General features: G+C 46.4%; 1 protein-coding gene across 1 annotated transcript in view; it reads right to left on the reverse strand.

Moving 5' to 3' along the window:
* Actn2 (actinin alpha 2) overlaps positions 1-24,750 on the reverse strand; it is a 67,680-nt gene that overhangs the window by 21,060 nt on the left and 21,870 nt on the right. Inside the window, exons 2-10 of the mRNA XM_052157460.1 lie at positions 21,163-21,277; positions 19,908-20,027; positions 19,171-19,257; positions 16,576-16,663; positions 14,663-14,741; positions 10,521-10,602; positions 5,081-5,166; positions 2,861-2,953; positions 260-490 (exon numbers count right to left, since the gene is read on the reverse strand). Of these exons, the coding sequence (XP_052013420.1) occupies positions 260-490; positions 2,861-2,953; positions 5,081-5,166; positions 10,521-10,602; positions 14,663-14,741; positions 16,576-16,663; positions 19,171-19,257; positions 19,908-20,027; positions 21,163-21,277 (981 nt within the window). The remainder of the gene's footprint in view (positions 1-259; positions 491-2,860; positions 2,954-5,080; positions 5,167-10,520; positions 10,603-14,662; positions 14,742-16,575; positions 16,664-19,170; positions 19,258-19,907; positions 20,028-21,162; positions 21,278-24,750) is intronic.

Below are 24,750 nucleotides of genomic sequence, written 5' to 3' on the forward strand. Positions count from 1 at the left end.
AATCCCACGCTGATAATCCCAGTGGCTCGGGAGGTTGAAGCAGGAGGAATTCAAGTTTGAGTACAGCCTGAATGAATTCAAGGTCAGCCCAGAGACTTTGTAAGACCATTTCTCAAAAGAAAAGAATTGAGAAAGAGTGGGGAGGTAGCGGAGTGGTGGTCTGATACGTGCACAGCCCTGGAGTGGTTATGGGGCCATTGATGATTACATCCTCAGCAGACCAAGGGGAATGGGGACAATGGGGAAGGCAGCCACTCACCGACACCATCTTGCCCTCGGAGGGCATGAAGGCCGGCCGGTTGCTGATGCGCAGCTTGGTCTGCAGTGTGTTGAAGTTGATCTCCAGCTGGCACTTCTCCTGCACCTTCGGGGGCTTGTGCTTGCGGCGGTAGTCCCGGAAGTCCTCCAGCTTCTTCTGCATGGCCTGCATGGTCTTCTCTGGTGTCCGGTTCTCCAGCCAGGGGATTGTGCGCCGGATCCATTCCAACAGCTATTTCCAAACATGAAAGTGGGGCTGAAGAGACCAGCAAACTGTTTCCAGTTCAAGAACAAGGGGCCCAGTAACTGGAACCAGTCCCTCCCAGATGACTGAGCGTGGCTGCGGCTGTTCTGACTTCACGTGGGGGCTACAGCCCTATGCATGGTGCAGTGAATGATGGTGTCCACCCAGGGCCATGGTAACCACCCCAATGAGACCACACAAGGTTTAACTCGAACTTCAGGTCAGCATACAGAGTTATGTTTAACAAAAATGTGACATTTACAAGAAACGAAGCAACCAGACATTAGCAGACAAATGCCGGATGGAGTCTCCAAACTCTAAGAGGGAAAATAAAATTAAAAGATTAATAAAAGAAAAAAAAAACAAGAAGAATGGAGTTGATGCACTCAGCAAGGAACTGGGTCGAATTTCAAATGTGTCCTTGAAAAAAACAAACCTCAGATCTAATGAGTTTACCCACTAGGGAATTGTACTACGCGCCTAGGGTGAACTCTGGGCCAGGGTAGTTTATCATTGTTTTTTAGCAACTCCACAGGCAGTGAGTGAAATCCTAGTGTCTGCCCTTGTCCTGAGTCAGTATCCAGGTCTCAGAGATGACCTGCTGGACACCTAGCCACTCAATTTATTCTTTTAGTTTTTAATTTGTTTAGAAATTTTACATTTTATTTTATGTACATGGGCATTTTGCCTGAATGTGTATCTGTGCACCACATGCATGAAGTGCCTTCAGGGGCCAGAAGAGGGTGTCAAGTCCTCCTGGAACTGGAGTTACAGACAGTTGTTAACTACCATGTGGGTGCAGGGACTCAAACCCAGGTCCTGGGAGAAAGCAGTCAGACTGCTGAGCCATCTCTCAGCCTCTCTCCAGCTCCTCTTTTATTTACTCTTATGCCTTCTTATGCCCACTGATGCCGTGGGAAGCTGGGATGAAAGCAAGTTTCACTGACGATGCTCCACAGTCAGCACTGAATGGGAGTGTCGCTCAGAGGCGTATGTCTGAACACTTGCTTCCCAGCAGGTGGCGCTGTTTGGGACGTTATTACAGCCTGGCCCTGCTTCCAGCTTTCTCTCTCTTCTTCACTGTGGATACAAAGTGACCACCTTGCCTCAGGATTCTGTAATTGCCTTGCCTCCTTTGCCATAACGGACCTTGGAACTGTTTGTTAGGATAAACCACCTCTCCCACACGTTGTGGACTCGTGGGTGTCCACATTGAGGGTGGAACTAAGTTTAGGACAAGTAAGAAAATTCTTGGCAATTAGCTATCTTTCTGTGCTGAATAGACTTCCCTCTTAAAATCTAAGACTCCTTGATGTCAACAAATGAGATTTTGTTTTGGTTTGTTTGTTTTTGTTTTTTGTTTGTTTGGCTTTTTTGCACAGCAATAGTAACAATTACAAAAGAAAAAAAAAAAGAGTGGTAGGGAATCAACTAAACTTCCCCACAGCAGCAGCACGAAGGTAGACATACAGTTTCTTCTGATTGAATCACCATCAAGTAAGCATTTGGGATGATTTACCTCTCACCTATGCTGATCATTTATTTTCACAGCACAGAGCAAATATTGGTTGAATCAAATTAACACAAAAACTATTTAGTCTTGCATTTATTCTTTTCTAACCTTTTAAACTATTTTTAAAATTTAATTTTAGTTATCTGGTCTTGACTATAGACCTGTACTTGAGTTCCATCTCAGAAGACACAGCTCTTGGATCCCTCAGCCTGGACTTGTGTTACAAAAATAACACAGGGTTAGTGACAAGGGTGCCCTAGATGCTCTACGCTATGATAAGGACAAAAATAAATAAATAAAAATAAGTGAAAGAACTGTAAATGCATTGCTCAAATCAAGAGTCTGGTTGAGGAGCTACAAAAATCCATCCCTAAGGCTCAAAAGGCTTGGGAGGTGAGCGGTCACCCCAGATCCCTCTCTGGGCCTGTGTGCGTGCCCGTGTGCACACACACATGCATACCATACCCAAAAGGCTTTGCAAATTCCTTTCACATAAGGTCACAAAGAGCACCCTACATGATGTCAGTAGCTCACAAGCTACAAGTTACAGGATTCTGACCTCGCAAGGGCAGAGCTAAGACTAGATCCCCTTCCTACCACATCAACACAGGTAGCTTTGGAGTCTTTGCAAAGGTCAGGGTGGGGGCAGGGGCAGGGGCAGGGACAGGGGCGCTGCACCAGGCACCAGGCATGTTGCTTTAGGATAAGCAGCCTCTGAGACCAGATGTCTTCTGCTCTCACTCTCTCTGAGATGAAAAGTGCAAAGATAAACATGGATAGTCTGTTTGCAGTCTGCCTCACCCCTGGCTGCAGGTGGACGGACGGAGCTGCCCCATTTCCTTTACCTCACTCGCTAGCCTCTCATATTCTTCCATCAGCCTCTCATTCTCTTGATTCACAGCAAGAACCTTACATATTCTGTTAGCTGCTGTCTCGGCCTGCAAAACACAATAGGTAAACAGGATGGCTGGGCGACAAGGGTATGCACGCAAACACACGTAAAGCCAGACGTGGCGGGGATGAAGGAGAGGCGTGTTGAAGATGGTGCAGTCTGGGTCAGGGTAGGGAAGATAGAGGGATGAATCAGTTCACACTTTTTTTTTTTAGTTTTCACACAGACTTACACGGTAGGCTGAATATACTGTAGGGAATAATGGGGAGATATCATTAGTCTAAATACAAACTTTATAAAACATCAAGCAAGTTAGTAACAGAAATATGTGGGTCGAGGAAACCAAGATCTCAGGTCCCTGACTGTCCAGCTCAATGCTCCTGAATAGACCCTACAGCTACGGGGTAGAAAGACCCTGCCCTTCAGAAACCAAAGCTGAAGAGGCTAGGTCCTGAGTGTATCCGAGTCATTGACCTTGAATCCATGGAAGACCTTTCTATCTGGGATTCTGGAGACGAGTTTGCCTTAAGTTGTTATTTCATTGTTTAATCGACAAGAGGAATCACTGAAGCAATAAATAATCCTCTGTCATTATCTTGAAGGGAACTTGGGTCACATGCCTCTTAACATGTTCCTGCAATGGACCAAGAGGAAGTATGTGCCTGTTCCAAAGCAGAGGTGTCCAACTTACGACCCAGGTGCCACATGTAACCAGGATAGTAATGAGTATATCCCAACACCAAGTACTATATTATTTGAATTCTTTGATGTTTTTGGAGGGAGGTGTTTGTTTTCAAACAGAGTCTCACTATGTAGTCCTGGCTGGCCTGGAACTCAATATATAAACCAGGCTGGCCTCAAATTTACAGAAATCTGCCTGCCTCTGTTTCCCAAGATATGAGATTAAAGGAGTGCACCCCCATGCCTGGCTTTATTTGTTGTTGTTTTTACATTTTCTTTTCTGTGTGTGTGTGTGTGTGTGTGTGTGTGTGTGTGTACAGAGGCTGGGCACAAGTGCAGATATATGTGTATTGAGACACATATGTGGACATCAGGACAATTTGTAGTTTCTTCTCTTCTTTTTTCTACCATGTGGATCCTGGAGGCTGAACTCAGGATGTTAGGCTTAGAAGCAAGTGCCTTTATTGTCTAAGACATCCCACCAATCCTACTTAAGTGTGTATGTGTGTGTGTGTGTGTGTGTGTGTGTGTGTGTGTATGTGTGTGTGTGTGTGTGTGTGTGTGTATGAGAGAGAGAGAGAGAGAGAGAGAGAGAGAGAGAGAGAGAGAGACTTGATTACACAGTTCTTGAGTGTGAACTTTGTAGGTGACAATATCACGTTTCAATGTCAGGTCAAGTAAATACACACATGCTTTTGCAACCTGTGGCTACAGATTGGACACCCCTGTGCAGCCCAGGACAATCCAAAACATGGCCCAGAGAAGCCACTGGACACTTTCCCCCCAAGTCCAGCCCCGAAAGCCATAATTCTCTAGAGCACAATGATCCTGATTACCATCATCTCTCAGTGGTGGGCTTTACAAAGATGGCAAAAATGGGGCACATTTTATCCGTCAGTCCATAAGAGTTCCCCACGTACAGAGGTGAGACAGATGAATCTGCAGGAGGGGTGGATAACTGTTCTCGCATAGCTTCCCTCAGCCTGCTCTGAGGCACACGAATGCTTCTGAGGTTGTGACCCTTTAGTTCCGTTGACTAAAACTACAGTTAGTCTGTTCTGATGGAGCAAACCACTGAATAGAGGTCGTTTCCAGGCAACTGAGGGCAACAAACACGTGGAGGCACTGAGTCTCCTGGTCGCCTGTCCGTTGACACTCAATGCATGCAGCACACTCTTCAAGGCACTCTGCTCCCAGAATGTACAAATGTTTCTAACAGTTTTCTAAAAAATAGAAGACATTTCTTGGGAGGAGAAAAAATAGAGAAAAACACTTTGGTTATTGTCTAAAAGTTTTTTTGTTTGTTTGATTGATTGATTGGTTTTTTTTAGATGCCTAGCAATCGGGAACTTGCTGTGTTAGGTTGTTATGAAACACTGATATTCCAAGGTCAGATGTGAAGCACACAGACACACATCCAGAAATACACACACACGCGTGCGCGCACACACAGAGGAGCAGCGCGGTCCGCTGCGTGCACGGGGAGGAGTACCTGCTCCGCTCCCGCGAAAGCATGGTAGAAGCAGGAAACGTAAGTCATGATGGCCCTTTCATCGGGTTTGGGAGTGTTGACAATGTCTGGGGGAAGAAAATAACACGGGACACGGACACACACAGGCGGAGAGGAGAAACCGCGGTGAACGGAGGGAGGAACTCATCAGCTTACACCGACCACTCTGCTTCATGTCTCAAGGACCCATGACCCTGAACCTCAGGGCAGCTAGCCAGCACTGACACGATTCCAGAATAGTTATTTTAGGATTACATTTTACCCATTTATTCAGTATGTGAATGTGTGTGTTTGTGCACGCACATACATGTGCCCCCCCCCCACACACACACACACGCTCTATGGAATGCATGTGGTTGTCAGAGGAAATTCCTGAGAGTCAATTCTCTCCTTCTACCAGGTGGAGCCAAGAGATGGAACTCAGGGCAGCAGGCTTGTTGGAAAGCCTGAGTGAGCCTCTATCCTGATGTACAGCCATCTTGCCAGGCCTAGGATCAGATATGTGAATGGTCCAACCGAGGGCTTGTCCTCCGCCTCCTTCAGTGGCCTTTTACAGTCAGTCCTATGGCTTGGACCCGGATCGGATCACAACCCCATTTTTGTTAGTCTTGTTTTGTGACTCTCACAACTTTGTCTCTGAGAAAGATAGGTTCCTTGACGAGCTGTACCACCCAGAGAGAGTGGTGAAACTCGCTGTGTGGGGTAAGGGTTGTCCTTAACACCCTCAAAACATACTTACCTTCCCACGAAGAGTAACAAAGCATCTAAAGAAAGGGGTGGTGTATAGGCTGTGCTTCTTGCTGCTACTTTGTTAGCGCTGCGAGACCAATCAGAAGAGAAAAGGACCCTGGTAACCACACACGCTTTTCTCCTGTATCAGGTTTGTAAGTGGGTTTTTGTTTGTTTGTTTGTTTGTTTGTTTGACCTGCCCATGAGCTTGGTTAGGTCAGTGAACAAGGGGGCCAAAATAATACTCTGTCATTCATGCCAGTGAATGTGGAATCCTGTATGCCTCCTTTAGAAAACAGAAACACCATGCGAGCAGAAAGTTTCACACTTGATCTTAGCCAAAAGGCCGAGAAGCAATGAGCAGAAAGTTTCAAAGAAAACTAGACTAAAAAAAGCAAAACAACAACCAAGGACTGCCTCCTCAGAACCAGTCTCCCTATTGAGGAGGCAGGACAGGAAAGGACGCTTGAATGATTAATAAACCAAGTCGCAGAAAGTGAGGGGTGAGCAGAGACTTCTGTTCCACACCCTCCCCTCTGTGCACCAGGAAAAGCAATATAGTAACAAGACATGTGAGTTACCCCAGCTCTTTCATCAGGGAGGGTCTGCCCATGTGTACTAAATCTGTGTGGAGAAATGAGGGTTAAGGGCTTGGATACGCCAACAGTGAGCTAGCTTCTGATAACAGCTTCCTCTGAGAGGTCTCTAAGGGAGCCTGCCCCGCCACGCAGCTGAGTCTGAGTCTTGCTCAAATCAGAGAAGCCATACTCCAAAAGTCTCTGTCCAGTGCTTGTGAGAACCGGGAAAGGAAAGGAAGGGAAGGGGGGAGGGGAGGGGAGGGGAGGAGAGGGGAGGGGAGGGGAAAGGGAAGGAGGAAAAAGAATTGCAAAGAGGAGGGGACAGCTGGTGAGGAGAAGTCTAAATTACAAGACAAGCACCCAAGGCTCCTAGAACTCTAGCACATTCGCAGGTTTTCTATCACCTGGAGGGCTGAGGTCAACAAGATCCCTTCTACAAGTCTACAAGAAGCTCACAGACCTAAATCTCAGAGCTCACCTCCAAACAGGTTCAAGGTGGATACAGTTTCTACCACCTGTTGAAAGTGTGTGGTAGACAGATAGGGAAGAATGTTTCCAGTTTCCATCCCAAGGAAAGTCCGTTGCTAAGGAGTCAGCCTCAGGATAGCCCATACCTGAATTCAGAAACCAACACAAATATCACAGTAGGAGGGGGACAGAAGCAGGGGCTTTGACACAAGGATTTACCAAGAGTCATCACTAAGCTGACAGCAGGTTATGTGAGTCTGTCAGGACAGCGAATGAGCAGATCCCTCTATGGGAAAGCTGCCAGGGCAGCGAGGCTGAGAGCAGACACAACTATAGTGATGGAAATGCAGCATGCATTGTCCCAGCATGCGCTGCACCCAAGACCATCACAATCTCAACAGTTATGAGGTTCCTGCACAAGGCTCTTCTACAGCCATGGCTAATACAGTGTGTAAGCATTCTGGATCTTTAAAAGAGAAGAGGAGGAAAGGGAATACTCAGGCAGAGTGCCTCGTGCCCGTGCCTCCAGTGCTTGGGAGGTCGAGGAGGGGATTACCCCTGGTTCTGGGCCAGCCTGGATTATAAAGTAGATTCAAGGTCAGTATGGAAAGTATAGAAAAGACCTTGATCAGAGAACTGGAAGGAAGAGTGAGGGGTGGCCGGGGGGGAGGGGGATCAGGACAGGAGGGGAGGGAGAAGGAAGGGAGGAATGGAGAAAACAGCAGTGCTAAAGCCTGCCTTCAGCTAGAAGGACAAGGTGAGGGGCAACTGCATACCCAGCCCAGGACCCAGACACTAAGGCGAAACCTACAAACAGAGGAGTATGTGAGGGCCAGGGTGGCCATGGTGGTGATCCTGCAGACAGCCATGAATACATTTGAAAGCGACCCTGGCCTTCCATTTGGGCCAGGTGTTAAAGAACCGAGATATGAATCTATTAATCCACACTGGATTAACCCACACTGGATATTAATCCAAGAGTTCTGTGCAGTTCATTACCACATGGAAAGGTCCACAGAGATACTACACGAATTTGGCAAGGACAGCTGGAAAGGGGCATTGCTACACTCCCTCTAGAGATCTTGGGAGAAAGCAGAAAGAGGGTTTCCTGCCGGGCGGTAGTGGCGCACACCTGTAATCCCAGAACTCTGGGAGGCAGAGGCAGGCGGATTTCTGAGTTCAAGGCCAGCCTGGTCTACAGATTGAGTTCCAGGACAGCCAGGGCTACACAGAGAAACCCTGTCTAGGGAAAAAAAAAAAAAAAAAAAAAAAAAAAAAGAGGGTTTTCTTTTCTCTTTGAGGGATAGCACTACACAGGGTTTGGATTAGTAAATGGCCGGTATTGCTAACTGAAAGATTGCTGCTGTGGGCTGAATGGCCGATACACTCATTTCCTAAAGCTGTGACTGGACCTTATGCAGAAGGATCTTCCTAGAAGGGTACAAAGAAAGGTGAGATCACCCTGCAGTAAGCAGATCTCTTAGCCCAGCAGGACTCAAGACCCTGTGAAGACAGAGGCTGAACTTGATCAATGCTGCCACAGGGTGAGGAATGCCCTAAAAAACAAAACAAAACAAAACAAAAAAAAAACAAAAACAAAAAACAAAAAACAAAAACAAAAACAAAAAACAAAAAACAAGGAAAGATCTTTGGCCAGACCAACACACTGAGGCCATTCTTAGAGCTGTGAGGAGAAAGTCTCTGCTTGTTTAGCTCCCAAAGAACTGACTGATGACTTAATAAACATTCCTCTTAGAGAATAATGATACTAACAGAAACAAAGTAAAAGACAAACAGAACTCAGGATCCTGCAGTTCCAGCAGGGAGGATCTTGCTCAAGGTAAGTGTTCAAGAAATATCTCTGAGGGTAACTGCTCACAGACACATGAACTCTCCAAAAGCCTGTGTTCTAAACAGTGGGCCACAGATACACACAGCCACCTGAATTCACCGCGCACAGGGGCACAGAAGGGTTGGAAGGAGCACGGGCAGTGAGCCAGCTGTAGAAACTATAGAAACGTCTTCTCAGGTCTGTCAGCATTAGGTTTCACTTAGATAAATTACAAACAAAATTGTGAAAGTCTGGTTAGTACACTGATGGCCCAATGTTCTATATTTTAAATTTAATTCTACAGCTTTTAGCTGGAAAGACTGCTTTTCTCTTAAATGGTAATTTCACAAAGAGATTTATTTGCTAAGCTTACATAGAGAAGAAAGAAAAAAAAAAAAAGCATGATGCTACCAAAACCAAAACAAAGCACAGAAAGTATGTTTTAGAAAACAGTAAACCCACAAAGCCTGGTGATACAGACATGCAGTCTCCATTACTGGAGAGGTCGAGACTATAAGAGCAAAAGTTCAAAACCTGGCTAGACTATACAGTGAGTTCAAGGACAGCCTGGTTTACCGAATGAGACTTGAGACTCTGACTCAAAAATAGAAAGTAAAAGAGAGCCGTGGACAGAGTACAAAGGTAGAGTGCTTGAATAGATAATTTCCAGTGCCGTGGTACTATCTGTGTGATGTGTACATATTTATACACATGGGATATTCATTCATATGTGTGTATATGTATGTATACACACAATCACATACTCACACACAATCACACACTGCTGTCTAGATCTCAAGCTATGAACCAAAACACTCTGCTTCTTAGCAAAGACTGAGATTTCCATCAAATCCTCTTTCTACAGTTCTGTTGGCCCAATCTTTAGCAAGATCATTATGAGCGAGATAGACACAGACCTCTACTACTCAAGTGTGGAGGGGCAGAGCCTCATCAGCATCCTGGGTACTTGAGATGCAGCATGCCCATAGCTGTGCAGCACGCTTCCTTCCACGCCACAGCCCTTCTACGCCACAGACCTTCCACGTCACGGCCCTTCCTTCCACACCATGGCCCTTCCACACCACGGCCCTTCCTTCCACACCACGGCCCTTCCTTCCACACCACGGCCCTTCCATGCCACTGCCCTTCCTTCCACATCACCGCCCTTCCTTCCACACCACAGCCCTTCCTTCCACACCACCGCCCTTCCTTCCACACCACAGCCCTTCCTTCCACACCATTGCCCTTCCTTCCACACCACGGCCCTTCCTTCCACACCACAGCCCTTCCTTCCACACCACCGCCCTTCCTTCCACACCACCGCCCTTCCTTCCACACCACAGCCCTTCCTTCCACACCACGGCCCTTCCTTCCACACCACGGCCCTTCCTTCCACACCACGGCCCTTCCTTCCACACCACGGCCCTTCCTTCCACACCACGGCCCTTCCTTCCACACCACCGCCCTTCCTTCCACACCACAGCCCTTCCTTCCACACCACGGCCCTTCCTTCCACGCCACCGCCCTTCCTTCCACACCACGGCCCTTCCTTCCACACCATGGCCCTTCCTTCCACACCACAGCCCTTCCTTCCACACCAGGGCCCTTCCTTCCACACCACAGCCCTTCCTTCCACACCACAGCCCTTCCTTCCACACCACAGCCCTTCCTTCCACACCACAGCCCTTCCTTCCACACCACAGCCCTTCCTTCCACACCACGGCCCTTCCTTCCACACCACGGCCCTTCCTTCCACACCACGGCCCTTCCACACCACGGCTGTTTCTGTGACTGGCAGACACCCTTTCCACCTCACCTTCAGCATCCAACATCTTAGGGATATCCAAGTGCTTCTCTGCTATTTCCATGGCCAGGTTAATGTTTCCGATGGGGTCATCCTGTGTGGAAAACAACACAGCCAGTTTTTCAGAACACCAAAGCAAAGAGAAGCCAAACACCTTGCTTCTGGAAGGAAGGACACACTCCCACTCACACGGGATTAGAACTATACAACGTTCCTTCTTAGTAGACACGGAGAGAAACCTCAGACTTCGCAGAAACACAGGACGCATGCAGCTGAACCTCACATGATGTAAGCAAAAGGGTGAAGAGGGCAAATGCTGGATTAGGAGGTGAGCAGACAGACATTTTGTCATTGGTCAGGAAGGACACACCCGATACATATTAGGGCTTAGTTTTCACTCTGTAGGGGGAACAAAAAAACTTCAACCACTCTAAATCAGTAAAGCATTTTCCAGATGTGAAAGGTGATCCTGGAGATGCTTACTTGGATTATATTGGAATATTTGTTTGTTTGTTTGTTTGACACATCTCAAAAGCCCTACCTTGAACTGATCCTCCTTTGTCTACTTTACACGTGCCAGGACTGCAGGTGTGTACTACCACACCCAGCTTACTATGTTAGTTCAGAATGGGGTGGGGGGAGTGATGCTGGGTGAAATGCTTAGCTCACTAGAGAGGTTATAAGGTGGTTATGAAAAACAGAAATGATGCTTCTATTAGGCTAAACATGAGAAAATGAGAGTATTAAGATCTCAAGTGAGTTCACAATGGTCAATTTTTACAGGAAATCATGTTTTCTACCCTGTGAGATTGACTTAGCATGCATAACAAGGTTAGCTACACATGAGGAATTGAAATACTGAAAACCTGAAGACAACATAACCTGTTCTAATCTATTAAAGTGACGAACTCTGATGAATCTGAAATGGAGGGAGGGAAGAGACAAAAACAAAGAACGTTGCTGGTTCGGGGACAACTTTAGTGCAATGTCCTTCCACCACGGGTCTAGGGACTGAACTTGGGCTGGCAGGTTTGGCCACAAGCACCTGTGCCTGCTGATTCATCTCATCTGGCCCATTTGAGCATCTTAAAAACTGCACTGTTCTGCAGAATATACAGTCTCCCTACTACAGGGGGATAACCGAAAGCCTTGGACTTCAAAAATGAAAAAAATTTCCAGATGTGCCCAAGGAGAACCACAGGGTCGTCTCCTCTACCTCACAGAACACATGAGGCAAAGAAAAAAAAAAAGGTCTTTTAACTAAATATTGCTTTAATAAGGCATAGAGACATTTGTTTAATCTCATTAATTAAATCTTACTAGCCTGATTTATGTGCTGTGCTTATGAAAATTACTAGTTGGGTGAAAAACTTTTTTTTTCAAAAAATATGTAAGAAAGATTCTGGTGCCTAAAATGGGGTGGTAATTCTGAGACTCTGTGACATGCATTGGTTTAGACTGCCATTTAAAGAGATGAAATGTAGCAATGTATTTCTAGTACAGGCAGGAAGTCATGTGATCTGGGTATGCCCCGGGTCTCCCTCTTTCTAGGTCTACAAAACTAGAATAAGAACTGAAGCCACGGGCTGGAGAGATGGCTCAGCGGGTAAGAGCAACGACTGTTCTTCCAAAGGTCATGAGTTCAAATCCCAGGATCCACATGGTGGCTCACAACCATCCGTAAAGAGATCTGACACCCTTTTCTGGAGTGTCTGAGGACAGCTACAGTGTACTTACATATAATAAATAAATAAATATTAAAAAAAAAATAAAAAAAAAAAAAGAATGACTAGCCCAGTTAAAAAAAAAAAAAAAAAGAACTGAAGCCAGGTGATGGTTCATGCCTATAATCCCAGGACTCAAGAGGCAGAGGCAGGAGAATCGCCATGAGTTCAAGGTTAGCCTGGGCTACAGGGCCAGACCTTGTATCAAACAAACTAACAAAATCTTTAGTGTGAGGCTTCAATGAATATGTATGTTTATTTTACGTGCATGCTTACCTATATAGAGAATATATGCATATACACATTTATTTATTTATGTATTTATTTGTTTGTTTATTTATTTATTTACTTTTGGCTTTTTGGATTTGTTTTTTTCGAGACAGGGTTTCTCTGTGTAGCCCTGGCTGTCCTGGAACTCACTCTGTAGACCAGGCTGGCCTCGAACTCAGAAATCCACCTGCCTCTGCCTCCCAGAGTGCTGGGATTACAGGCGTGCACCACCACTGCCTGGCTCACACATTTATTTATAATAGATTCTGATCTAACAGAATATAAAATACTAGTTGTCATTATGTTACCAACTTTGTATCCATGATAGGTGACTAATTTAAGAAATCTATTCACTTTTTTTTAAGATTTATTTACTTTTTAATTTTTTTAAGATTTATTTATTTACTTTCTTTTAAATGTGCGTACACTGTAGCTGTTTTCAGACACTAGAAGAAAGAGGGTGTCAGATCTCATAACAGATGGTTGTGAGCCACCATGTGGTTGCCAGGATTTGAACTCAGGACCTTCAGAAGAGCAGTCAGTGCTCTTAACCGCTGAGCCATCTCTCCAGTCCCCCTATTCACTTTCAAAATAAAAACTGATCACTCTAAATTGATAGGGGAACAATGTATTTAGAGCAAGTTCTTCATTTTATAAATTCAATAAATATTCATGGAGAACTATGCATAAGCCTTAAGTATTTGAAGGTGACTCAGAGGACAAGAGAGTATGTGCACCGGTGAGCCTGAAGAGCCCTGCATTCTACTATGGTGCCTCCTTCCTCAGCTGCAGAACAAACCAACCTTCACAGGCTCCGAATCACTGAAGACAGACGGGGTGGGGGTGGGGACATGGAGGGCAGGTGAGAAGTAACAAGACTGGTGGAAGCCAAGGAGTGCTTGCCCCACCACTGAACATGCGCGCGAGAGGGTAGCATGCAACAGAGCCAGCTTCCAGATCAAGACACAGCACCGAGAATGGCCAGCTCAGCACTCCAGCACCCAGGAGGAAGCTACAGCCCACAACCTACAGCAAGCATGTCAGAGTTTGCCACACTCAGTCCCAAATCTTCCTGGGTCATCATTCTGAAACATGGAAGTTTCAGAGAAGGCCTGATTTCTCTTTGTAAACCTACATTGTAAAACAACCTTCTTGTTTCTTATGAGACAAGAGTCTGGCTGGACAGTCCAGGCTGCCCCAAATTCCCTACTCTCCTGCCTCACCCTCCCAAATGCTGGGCATCACACCTGGCTCTCAATCTACTTTTCTACTCTCTCTCTCTCTCTCTCTCTCTCTCTCTCTCTCTCTCTCTCTCTCTCTCTTCCCTCCTTCCCTTCCTCCTCTCCTTCTCTCTCCCTCCCCCCCCTCTCTCCTCCCCCCACCCCCACCCCCATTTTTTTTAAAAAGGTTTGTTTATTTTATGTATATGAGTACACTGTCTCTGTCTTCAGACACACCAGAAGAGGGTGTCAGATCCAATTACAGGTAGCTGTGAGCCACCATGTGGCTGCGGGGAATTGCTCCTACTCTTGTAAGTGCTCTTTACTGCTGAGCCACCTCTCCAGCCGTAAAACTACTTTTAAAAATGGAATTGGAAGAGGAGCACTCCTGCAATCACAATACTTAAGATATGGAGGCAGGATAATCAGGAGTTCAAAGCCAGCCTCGGCTACAAGAGCCCCTGTTGCTGCACTACTCCATCCAACCCCGCCCTCAGCCTAAAAGCCAGTAAATTGAATTATTTTCTAAGATAGCTCCCTCAGTCCCCCCCCCCCAAAGATCTCCAAAGCTTCTTTTGTAAGATAAATGAGCAGTTCCTGCCTGCCGTCAACAATGACATAGCTGTGATGAGCCTTTGTGTGAGGAAATAGTAAATCAGTTCTCAACAGGTAGATGAGAATCTTCCAGAAAGGTGAGGGGAATGTCAGGGGTAGGGATATGGCTCAGCAGTAAACTCTTCATTAGCACACACAATCTCCACATTGAAGGGGGGCAACTGAACCTTTCTTATTCGCCCAAGCCCTAGACACGTTGTAATCCTTATGTGAAGCCTCCTGGGCAGCCCACATCCCTGCCAGCCAGTGCTGATGGGCTCATTCTCAGGGTGACATGCTCGGCGTGATGGGTGGAGCACACTGAAAGCCACCCCAAACAAATGACCTTGTTGAGCTTGGAGTAGTCAATGAGGTCGGGCCGGTGTCTGTGGATGAGGGCACAGAGTCCAAGGCCATCTTTCCAGCTTCACAACGCAGAGGAGAAGAATGTGGGTTAATGGAGACACCCCAGGTTGCCCTGGGTGAGACACGTCTGTTCCCATTTAGTGTCACATCCCTCCCCCCGTGAGTAACGCCAATGGCTCTTGGATGGTCCAGCCTTGTACTTTCCCAGACACACTTCCATTCCCTGCCCCCTTCCTTTCTGTTTTGAGCAGGTGACTCAGCCTTGCCAGGGACCCTAACCCTGGCACTGACAGCAATGGGAAAGAAGACCAATCTACCATCGCTCCTACTCTTGTAAGCCTGGGGTTTCCCACTCACTCTTTACCCAGCCTCCATTCTGGTCCTTACACAATACTGCCCAGTAACCCCTTCCCCTACGGATCCTGGCCCCAGGTGTATCCCAGCTGGGGGAGGGGTGTTTTTATTGACTTATTTATTATTATTTTGGAACAGGGTCCTTCAGCACGACTCAGGCTGGTCTCTCAACTCTCCAGTCTCAGACTCCTAAATGCTGGGACTGCAGGCTGGGGACACCATTCTGAGTCTACTTTTATTTTTTATTTTTATTTTTTAGAAGGCTAGGGTCATGGGGCACACTTGGATGTCAGCTGAGACACAGACAACACTTCTGCTGGGCCCTGGGATGCTCAGCTCTAAGTGTGCTGCCGACAGCAGGGCCAATGAGTGGGGAATGGGAAGTCTCCCCCAAAAGTTAGAAATGGAAGATGGCCCTGAGGAAAGCATCTCTTGGAAAGGCGCGGACCCGTCAGGAGGAGAGAGGCCCGCGCTGGCAAACATGGGAACTTGACCTTCACCCTGGCTGGCTCTCTCTCTCTCTCTCTCTCTCTCTCTCTCTCTCTCTCTCCCTCACTTCTTTGGGACAGGGAGTGCTTCTTTTCTCCTATGCTTGCTAAGCCTAGCTTATTCTTTAACATATTTTTAAATATATATATTTTTAAAATATTTGAGAGTTTCATGTAAGTATACAGTACACTTTAATCATACTCTCAATTGTCTCCACTCCTTTTTCCTCCTCTTCTGTCTCTGCCTCTCTGTCTCTCTGTCTCTAAATAGTCAACTCCAATTTGTGTTGTCCATATACTCATGGGTATATCCCATCCAATGGATGTAGGCCATCCACTAGAGCATGGTTAACATACCGACGGTCACACCCTTAAAGAAAATGGACTCTCCCTCTCCCAACAGCCATTAACCTGATAATGGTCTAGCCAGAAGTACCTCCCAATTTGTGGCTGTGCTGTAACTTTTTCCTTCCTTTATCTCATTACCTACAGACTCAAAGGAACTCACCATCCAAAGATGAAGTGTGACCAAGCCTCTGCCCACACAGGACAGTGCTAGCAAAGCCCTAGGAGCCAAGCTCTCACAACAAGCCTGGGCTTCCTTTGTCCTGTTCCCTGCCATTTTTACAATGTGACTTTCCTATTTCTCTTCGATTTAAAACTGATGGCATAAGAAGGAAGAGGCTAGGGTGTTGGAATGCCCAGAGTAGTTGTAGAGCCTGCTGGGTCCCACCATCCCAGATAAGAGGCTACGTAACCTCTTAAGGTTAGGTTAAGAGGTTCCTGTCATCTTCTCCTAGTGTGGGGGCAAGGAGCAACCAGCTGGGAAGGGCTCTGGCACAACACAGCCTCTACTTAACAAACAGGAGTACATGGCTGCAAACCCTAATGGGTGGTCTCCTGGAGAGGCTCTGAGCACTGGGAAAATACAGCTTCCCTTCTCTCCTGTGTAAAGCCGGCGCTGGACAGGAGAGCTACTAGTCTAAGCCACATGGTTGTCCAGGCCTTCCTGGGCTGGGGGCAGGCAGGGCCTGAGGGCCCGAGCGCTTACCTGGTGTGGAAGTTCTGGATGTTCACATTTCGGTATGGAGCGGTCTTCCTCTGACACCACAGCAGCAGGCCTTCTTTGGCAGATGTTTCTATAATGACAGCAAGAAAAGGTGTGCATGTGTGTGTGTGAGTGCGTGTGCCTCTGTGTGTGTGTTTGTGTGTGTGTATGTATGTGCATGTACACACGCACATGTGCCACAGTGCACATGTGCAGGCCAGAGAACAATTGTCAGGAATCAGTACTCTTTTCTCCACCTTGTGGGTCCTAGAAATCCACTCAGGTTGTCAGGGAGGACTCACAGCTACATCATCTCAGCAGCACCTCTTGTAAATAACTCTGAATTTAGTGCTGTTGACAAGTGTCAAACTCGATGTCCTGAGAATCAGAAGTGCCTATTTATCTCTCAAATCACAGCATGCAGATGGGTGTAAGGGCAAGCGGGGCTGCCAATTAGTCAGCCTCCTTTAACTCGGTCACCGACAGCTAACCTGGCCTGAGTGGAGAAGTGAGGCGTTTCTTATCATCTTCCCAGGAAGGCAGAGGCTCGGGTGCTAGTATTTCTGGTGGTTTTAGTGACTCATCAGCCAGTAATCACTAAAACCCGCCCACTGTGGTCAATGCCCCAGTGTAGGGGAATGCGGGGATGGGAGTGGGTGGGTAGGGGAGCACCCTCAGAGAGGCAGGGGGAGGGGCTGGAAAGGGGAAATCATTTGGAATGGAAAAAAAATGGAAAAAAAACCCCTCCCACTGGGACTGGAGAGTAGAGAAGGCTCAGTAGTCAATCATTAAGACCCGCCCACTGGGGGGCTGGAGAGCAGAGAAGGCTCAAGTAGTCAATCATTAAGACCCGCCCACTGGGGCTGGAGAGCAGAGAAGGCTCAGTAGTCAATCATTAAGACCCGCCCACTGGGGGCTGGAGAGCAGAGAAGGCTCAGTAGTCAATCATTAAGACCCGCCCACTGGGGCTGGAGAGCAGAGAAGGCTCAGTAGTCAATCATTAAGACCCGCCCACTGGGGCTGGAGAGCAGAGAAGGCTCAGTAGTCAATCATTAAGACCCGCCCACTGGGGCTGGAGAGCAGAGAAGGCTCAGTAGTCAATCATTAAGACCCGCCTACTGGGGCTGGAGAGCAGAGAGGCCCAGTAGCCAAGAGCTCACACTGCACAGGAAGAGGATCTGTTTCAATTCCCAGCACCCAGCACCCTGGGAAGCTCATAACTACGTATAATTCCAGCACCAGGGAATCTGACTTCCTCTCCTGGCCTCCAAGAACACCTGCACTCATGAGCAAATGCATATACATAATTAAAATAAATCGTTTTAACAAGTCACGTCCCTGCTTACTTACTGTACGAGGTGACAAAAAGCCCGCAGCATATGCCCTTAGAGAACTTTCTAACTCACTTAAGTGATTCCCTTTTTAGAACACCAAACCCATTTATGTCATCTAAAACGTCAAACCAAGATATAATGACATTTAAACCTCAATTCGGGCTCAGAAATGACAGCCAGTTTGAAGAACACACAGTCTGCATCTGAAAACTCCTGCACAAGGTGATTCTATTACAGTGCATTTCTTCATGCTAATGAAAGTAACAGGATGCTTCCTGAAGGTTCCCAATTTATTGAAAAACAGTAACTTGTCATAATCGTGTCAATTTTTATCCACTAAATTTAACTACCTAAATAGTTAAACCCACTCATAAAGTCAACTCTGTTTTGAAGACTGATTCACACTGTAGCTGCGCTAGGAAATCCTGTTTGTTTGTTTCTTCTTCTTTTTTGGAGGGAATGTGAAGAATGTTTTCGGGATAGAACAGGGACGACACAGCCCCCGATGGCCTAGCACTCTGAAGCCTGAGGCATTTTCAAACCTGTGGTCCTCCCGTCTTAGCTTCCTGAGTGCTAGGTTTATAGCTATCAATCACCATGCCCAACTTTTATTATTAATATCAATATTACTAAAGTTTTAGCTGAAAGCCTAAAGAACTTTGCCCTGGGGGGTTGGGGGGGATGGCTCTGTGGTGAAACATGTGTTTAGCATGTGGTGAAACGTGTGTTTAGCATGTGGTGAAACATGTGTTTAGCATGTGGTGAAACATGTGTTTAGCATGTGGTGAAACATGTGTTTAGCATGTGCAAGGCCCTATTTTAATCCCCAGTGAAGGGAGAAAGAGAAGGAAGAAGAAATAAGGAGGAAAGGAGGGGGAGAGAAAGGGGGAAGGGAGGGAGGGAAGGAGGGAGGGAGGGAAGGAGGGAAGGATGGAGAATACAAAGAAGAAAGAAAACCCTCTGCCTATTGCATTAGCACGTTTGCGAACTTCCTAGTACAATATGCAGTAAAGACACTTATGTTAAAAACACCGTCTGGCCGGACATGTGTTCATCTCTTGCAAAGTGATTCCACCCCAAGAATAGAACAGCGCTGCCACGGTCTTTTCCCATATAAATATAAAATTTCTGAAGACTCAGTTTAGATGCCTCTCGTTTGATCGTGCAAGTGACTGCTCAGTGTCACAATATCCTACTCAAAGTTTAATTTATAAGCTCATCGATTCCCAAATGAGGCAACTGGATCACCAGCCACGAATTTTACCTTCCACTGAGATGTCCTGAATGGCGAAGCGGAGGATGATGGTCCAGATCATACCCAGGGTCATTTTCACATTGCCATCGACTATTTCTGTGGGTGAGAAAAACAAGTTAATGGGCAGATGACAAAGAGCTGACAATTAGCTCTTCTAAGGCAATCAGTGCACAGCTCGCTGGCAAGGATACACAGGAGCGGACAGGCTGTTTAAACAGGCAGTGTCAAGCATCTGGTTGTGCGGCATTTATAAGCAAATGGCTTCGGTTTCTGTGACTTCTGAGTTAGTGATAAGTACCAGTCTTGAGAATACTGTCAATGCAGACCACCTCAGGAGTTCTGAGACTCCATCAGAGGGCAGGCATCCTAGCCTCGGCCCTGGCCTCTCTTGCAGTCTTCCCTAAACGACAGTGGGAGGACTCAGCACGCAGCACAGCGAAAGCTCCTGGACGTGAACTCCTTATGTAGTCCAGACTGAACTCAGAAGGTTCTAGAATGACGGGTTTTTCTCAGCACCACAGTCCATACTGATCAGTTCCTAACCTGGAGTCATTCAAACTTGAATCTTTAGTAACTCATCTGAGGAAGACAAGGTGCCACAGTTGATGTTATTATTTTTTAACCAGTAAGTCTAGAACCTGGTGCCCATTCCTGATACATGTCTGTAGCTGGTACCTAGGAGGGGGCATGATACAGGCAACAATGGAGCATGTAGGAGGGAGGAGAGGAGGCTACCTGTCACCTACCTTCAGCCCCAATAGATACCAGTTTCACTCCCTTGCTGGCTATGTAATCCAAAGCCTTGTTGACATTCGCAATCTTGTGGAACCGCATTTTGCCCCGGTCAGGTTTGGGCAGCCTTTCCCCTGAAGGAAGAAAGGAGAATCATGCAGAGAATAACGTCTTAGTTCTGAGTGGGTTGAATACTAGAGTCTAGGCTTTCCTTCAGAGGAGGTCATCTCTCTACTGCTTCTGGCATGTTTCTGGTTTCCCCGGAAGGGAACACGTCAAGGCCAACGTGACTAAGAGAACAGGTAGGCCACCACATAACCTTTGCAGACATACCAGTGCTGGATTTGGCCATGAGCCAGCCTTCACACTAGTAACGAAAGAAGCCAGTTAGTGGCCCTGGAGCATTCAGAGTTGCTGGCTAGCTATTAGAGATGCCTAAGTCACAGAAGTGATTGCCCAAGCTCTTCTAAGACATCTGTCTAGTCCTGATGCTCTCTAGATCTGAGCAGGCATACCATTCTCCTTTCCACGTACATCTCCTCGAGGGCCCCCCAGCCTGCCCAGTCTCCACCAGCTGACAAGCCCGGGGGTTATCTCTACACATTTCAGAGTCCTGTGAAACATGCAGTAGCCCAGACCAGAGGTCATTTATTCCTGGAATCCACATTAAAGATGGCCTAACGATGAGGCGAGCAGTGTGGCGGGTGGCACGCTCGCACGCTCACACACACCCGTCCTTCTCACGCTCGCACACACCCGTCCTTCTCACGCTCACACTTTGAGATGTGCGGGTATGCTATTTTGTTTTACTGGTTTGTTTGTTTTGTTTTTTTAAAGAAGGGATCTTACCATGTACCCTAGGCTGGCCTGCAGTTCCCTATGTAACCAGGCTGGCCTCAACTCATGGTGATTCTTTTGACTCAGACTGAAATTATAGAGAAGCACTGTCATATCCAGTGCTGAACATTTTAAGTCCATTCTATATGGAAGCCATTCAGGAATAAACAAACAAATACACAAACAGGTAGACTGCTCTTTGAGAAGTTTTCTTTGGCCTTGTTTTTTGATGCAAAGGTCTTACTGTGTAGCCCTAGCTGGCCTGTAACCTGCTGTGTACATCTAGGCTGGCCAAGACCTCACAGATAGACAGACCCCCCTGTCTCCCCAGGGCTGAACCCAGTTTTTGCCGCGTTGTAGCCAGCCGAGGTCGAAGGGTAAGACAGTGCCCTGCAGATCACGTTAGACGCCGCCTGGAGCCAGCACACCCACCTGAGATAACTTCGAGAAGCAGCATGAGCTTCAGGCCATTCCTAAAATCCTCCTCTATGTTCTCGATCTGGGTCCCAGCTTTCCGCAGGTGCGAGTTGCACCAGGCAGTGAAAGTCTGCAAGGAAAAACAGACATGGTAAGCACAGGCCAGGTGCCTGGGAAGGCCTCCTCTTCATGGACAGCACCTGGAACCTTCTAAGAGGTCTCTCAGAGCCCACAGCTCCCTGGGCCTTCCACAGGAAGCAGAATTTGATGTAGAGAGGAATTGTAGACACCAAGGTGAGCACATGGCAAAATCTCTTTAGGGACAAAATTAATCTATTTGCAACTACAACTTGAAGAACTTAAAAAATTTTTTAACATTTATTTATTTTTGTGTGGGAGAGATGCACTTGTGGAAATCAGAGAACCACCTATAGGAAGTCTTACAGGAATCCTATAGGACAACCTATAAGAGTCTGTTCTGTCCTTCCACTGTGTGGTCCCAGGAACAGAGCCAAGGTTGTCAGGCTTGGCAAAAAGTGCTTTTATCTGCTGAGCTAGTAAAGCTCTCCCTCCTCCTGAGGAGTATTTACTGTCAGGGAAAAGTGGCTCCCCATTAACAGCCATACTCGTACCTGTTGAAAAACTCTTACTTTGAAGCAAAGAGAATAAATACAAAACATATTTTTATTCCTTGCATTCAGCAAAAGTAAGTGTGCTTGCCAAATATCTGCATAAGTTATGCTGAAGGAATGTGGAAGCAGCTTTCTGTAGAGGGTGGGTGACACTGTAGCTCAGAGCAGAGGGGGAGGAAACCCTAAGCACTAATTATCAATGAGTAGTTTATCTTGAAAGAACAATAATTTTGAGTTCTTGGCTAAATCAATTAAAACAAATTTGTAGCATATCATTTACATAATAAAAATAGTAATAACCTCCTCCGAGCCTATTCTAAGACTTGAGTGAGATTCTGTGTTTACTAAAGATTAATTTTATGTTTAAGTGTGTGCATGTGGAGGGATGTGGGTGTAGGTGCCCATGGAGCCCAGAAGGCATCAGATTGGCTAGAGCTGGAGTCACAGACAGTTGTGAGCCACCAGTGGGTGTGATGGACACTGAACCTGGGTCCCCTTGAAGAGTAAGTAGTACATGGTCTTAACCTTGAAGTTGTCTCCAGTGCCTAGATTCTGGATTTTAAACTTGATCACACATGGCCCACGCGGAGTGCCTCTGGGCCCTGTCATGTTAATGAATCACTAGTACAATCTGCAGAGGAAACCCGACCATACATTGGTGTCGCCCTAAGTTACTCTGTTACTTTTCAAGCTTCTTTTAATTTGGCTTTCACTTGTGTGCTATTTCCTGCCAAAACCAGATTAGAAATGCTTTGGGCAGCTGCTGGCTAAGAATGCAAGCTGTCCCCTGTCACAACAGCTGCTGGGCTTAGGAACAGAGGCCTAGCCCCTGGGGGTGGGGGTGGGGAGGCAGGCAGGGGACACACAAGGAGACTTGGTATTCACGAGACAAATCAGTCTCTCCCAAACAGGGCCAGTAAAAGCATGGTGCCCATACAAACAATTTTCCCAGGTAATAAAGAGGACTTTTGAATTTAGCAGTCACTCGGTTCAAGAACTACTATGAAACTGATAAATTCAATGGCAAAACGTGTAAGTTTTTTCTCAGATTTAGAGACATCAAATTGTCCTAAGTGTCTAAATGAATAATTACTTCTACTAACACAATTGAGCTTTAGGAATAAACATAGAAGCCCCTGCAGACCTAGAACCCGACAATGGGGCCTTCTCTAGTTCCAAGTAGCCACTGAAACTTCAGCTGACTAAGGAAGAGCAAACCCAAATGCGGCTCTCAGTTACACCAGCACATTTCAAGTACTCAGTACGGAGGGGTTCAGCCATGGAGCGTCTGTCTCCAGCACGTTCTAGACAATAAACCTGACTACAGACTTAAGATGACTCCAAGAGCACTGCTTAAGAGCAATCCAATTAATTATATGCACTCAGGGCACTGGAGGGTGTAGTTCATTTGGTGGAGTGCTCGCCTGGCACACATTAGCTGTGAGTTCGGTCTCCAGTACTAAACAAAAGCAGGGTCTAACCCCAGCAACTGGGAGGCAGAAGCAGGAGAATATGGAGTTCAAGGTCATTAACGGCTACAGAGTTTGAGGCCAGCCTGGACTAAAAGAGACTCTATCAAAAAATAAACAAACAAAAAATAAACAAACAACAACAGAAATCAGGGGCAGTTATATGGCTCAGTAGGAAAGGAGTTTGCCATCAAGCCTGAAGACTTAAATTTTCTGAGATTTCTGAGACTCATGTGGTAGGAGAAAATCAATTCCTGCAAGATGCCCTTTGACCTCCATATATATATATATATATATATATATATCATGGTTGTGCATGTTCGTGCTCACACACACACACACACACACACACACACAAACTTCAAAAATTTAAAGAATTTTAAAGAAGCAACATTACAGAACAACAAAACTACCCAAAAGGTGCTCTTATTTAACTGATAACATCAAGATTAATTACATATGTGTGTGATCTTATAGAATACCAAGTCTTGAGAGGTGTACAGAGCCATATTGGGGCGGTCTTGCACTTGGTCAGAGTTTGACTTTGGTCAAGGTTAACTTCTCCCAGTTAGCCAGGATTCTGCTCCACTTAGGGTGGAGCGCACGTAGTAAAGGTTAAGTTCATTGTTCTTCCTGGTATAGGGATTCCTGAATTAAACAGGTGACCCACCCAGCTGCCGGAGCAGTCAAGACGAAGACCTCCAAGAGAAGCTAGACAACTTCCACCGGAACTCAGCCTGGAGTCTGGGGGGAGGGTTTGCCCAAACTGTTAAAAGGTCCGGCGCCATTAAAGTTTACGGCTTTGATCAGTGAACATTGACTTAGCCGTACGGTCTTTTCGCCGCTCTTCCCTATGACCCCAAAATTCTCTCAACAGGTAACCCGGTTTACATGTAGCTGCTGGCGGCTACAGAGAGGAAAATATAACAATGTACATATTTATATAGTTGCTTTTATTTAGGCTCTACTTTAAAAAGAACAGGCTGTGGTACTTGGTATCTTATCACTTACTTCCTTTAACAGTTGGAGTGTCAGAAGCACTTCTGAAGATAGCCCCAAGTGGCCATGACATCAGCACAGCTTTCTAATCCCCTCTGGAATGCTGTGAAAACCACTCTGATAAGCCTTTTTCTTGGGCATAGCTATCAGTGGAAGTTTCCTATCTTATATACTACTCAGTGTGTGAGTCCAGAGAATGAGTGTAATCTAAGCAATGTGTTCAGCAGGGCGCAGCCCCAGGAAACAGCACCGTCTTAGAAGAGTTCCCCACAGCACCTAGAAGCCAGCAGCAAGAACGGAGGCACAGAAAGGGGGCTCAGACGGCTCCAGGGTGATTGCAAGGAAACCGGCTTCTTACAATATTTAACTGCCATTCTATTTACAGTTTTAATTGTCACAGACTAGAAACGCTGTTTCTATGTCTTTCTATCACAGAGGCTTCTAGGAAAAGTGTTTGGATCCTTAGGATTCACAAGACAGCATCAAGGCTCCGCAACCTTCAG

The sequence above is a fragment of the Apodemus sylvaticus genome, chromosome 14 (genome assembly GCF_947179515.1).
Source record: "Apodemus sylvaticus chromosome 14, mApoSyl1.1, whole genome shotgun sequence".
Taxonomy (NCBI): Eukaryota; Metazoa; Chordata; class Mammalia; order Rodentia; family Muridae; genus Apodemus; species Apodemus sylvaticus.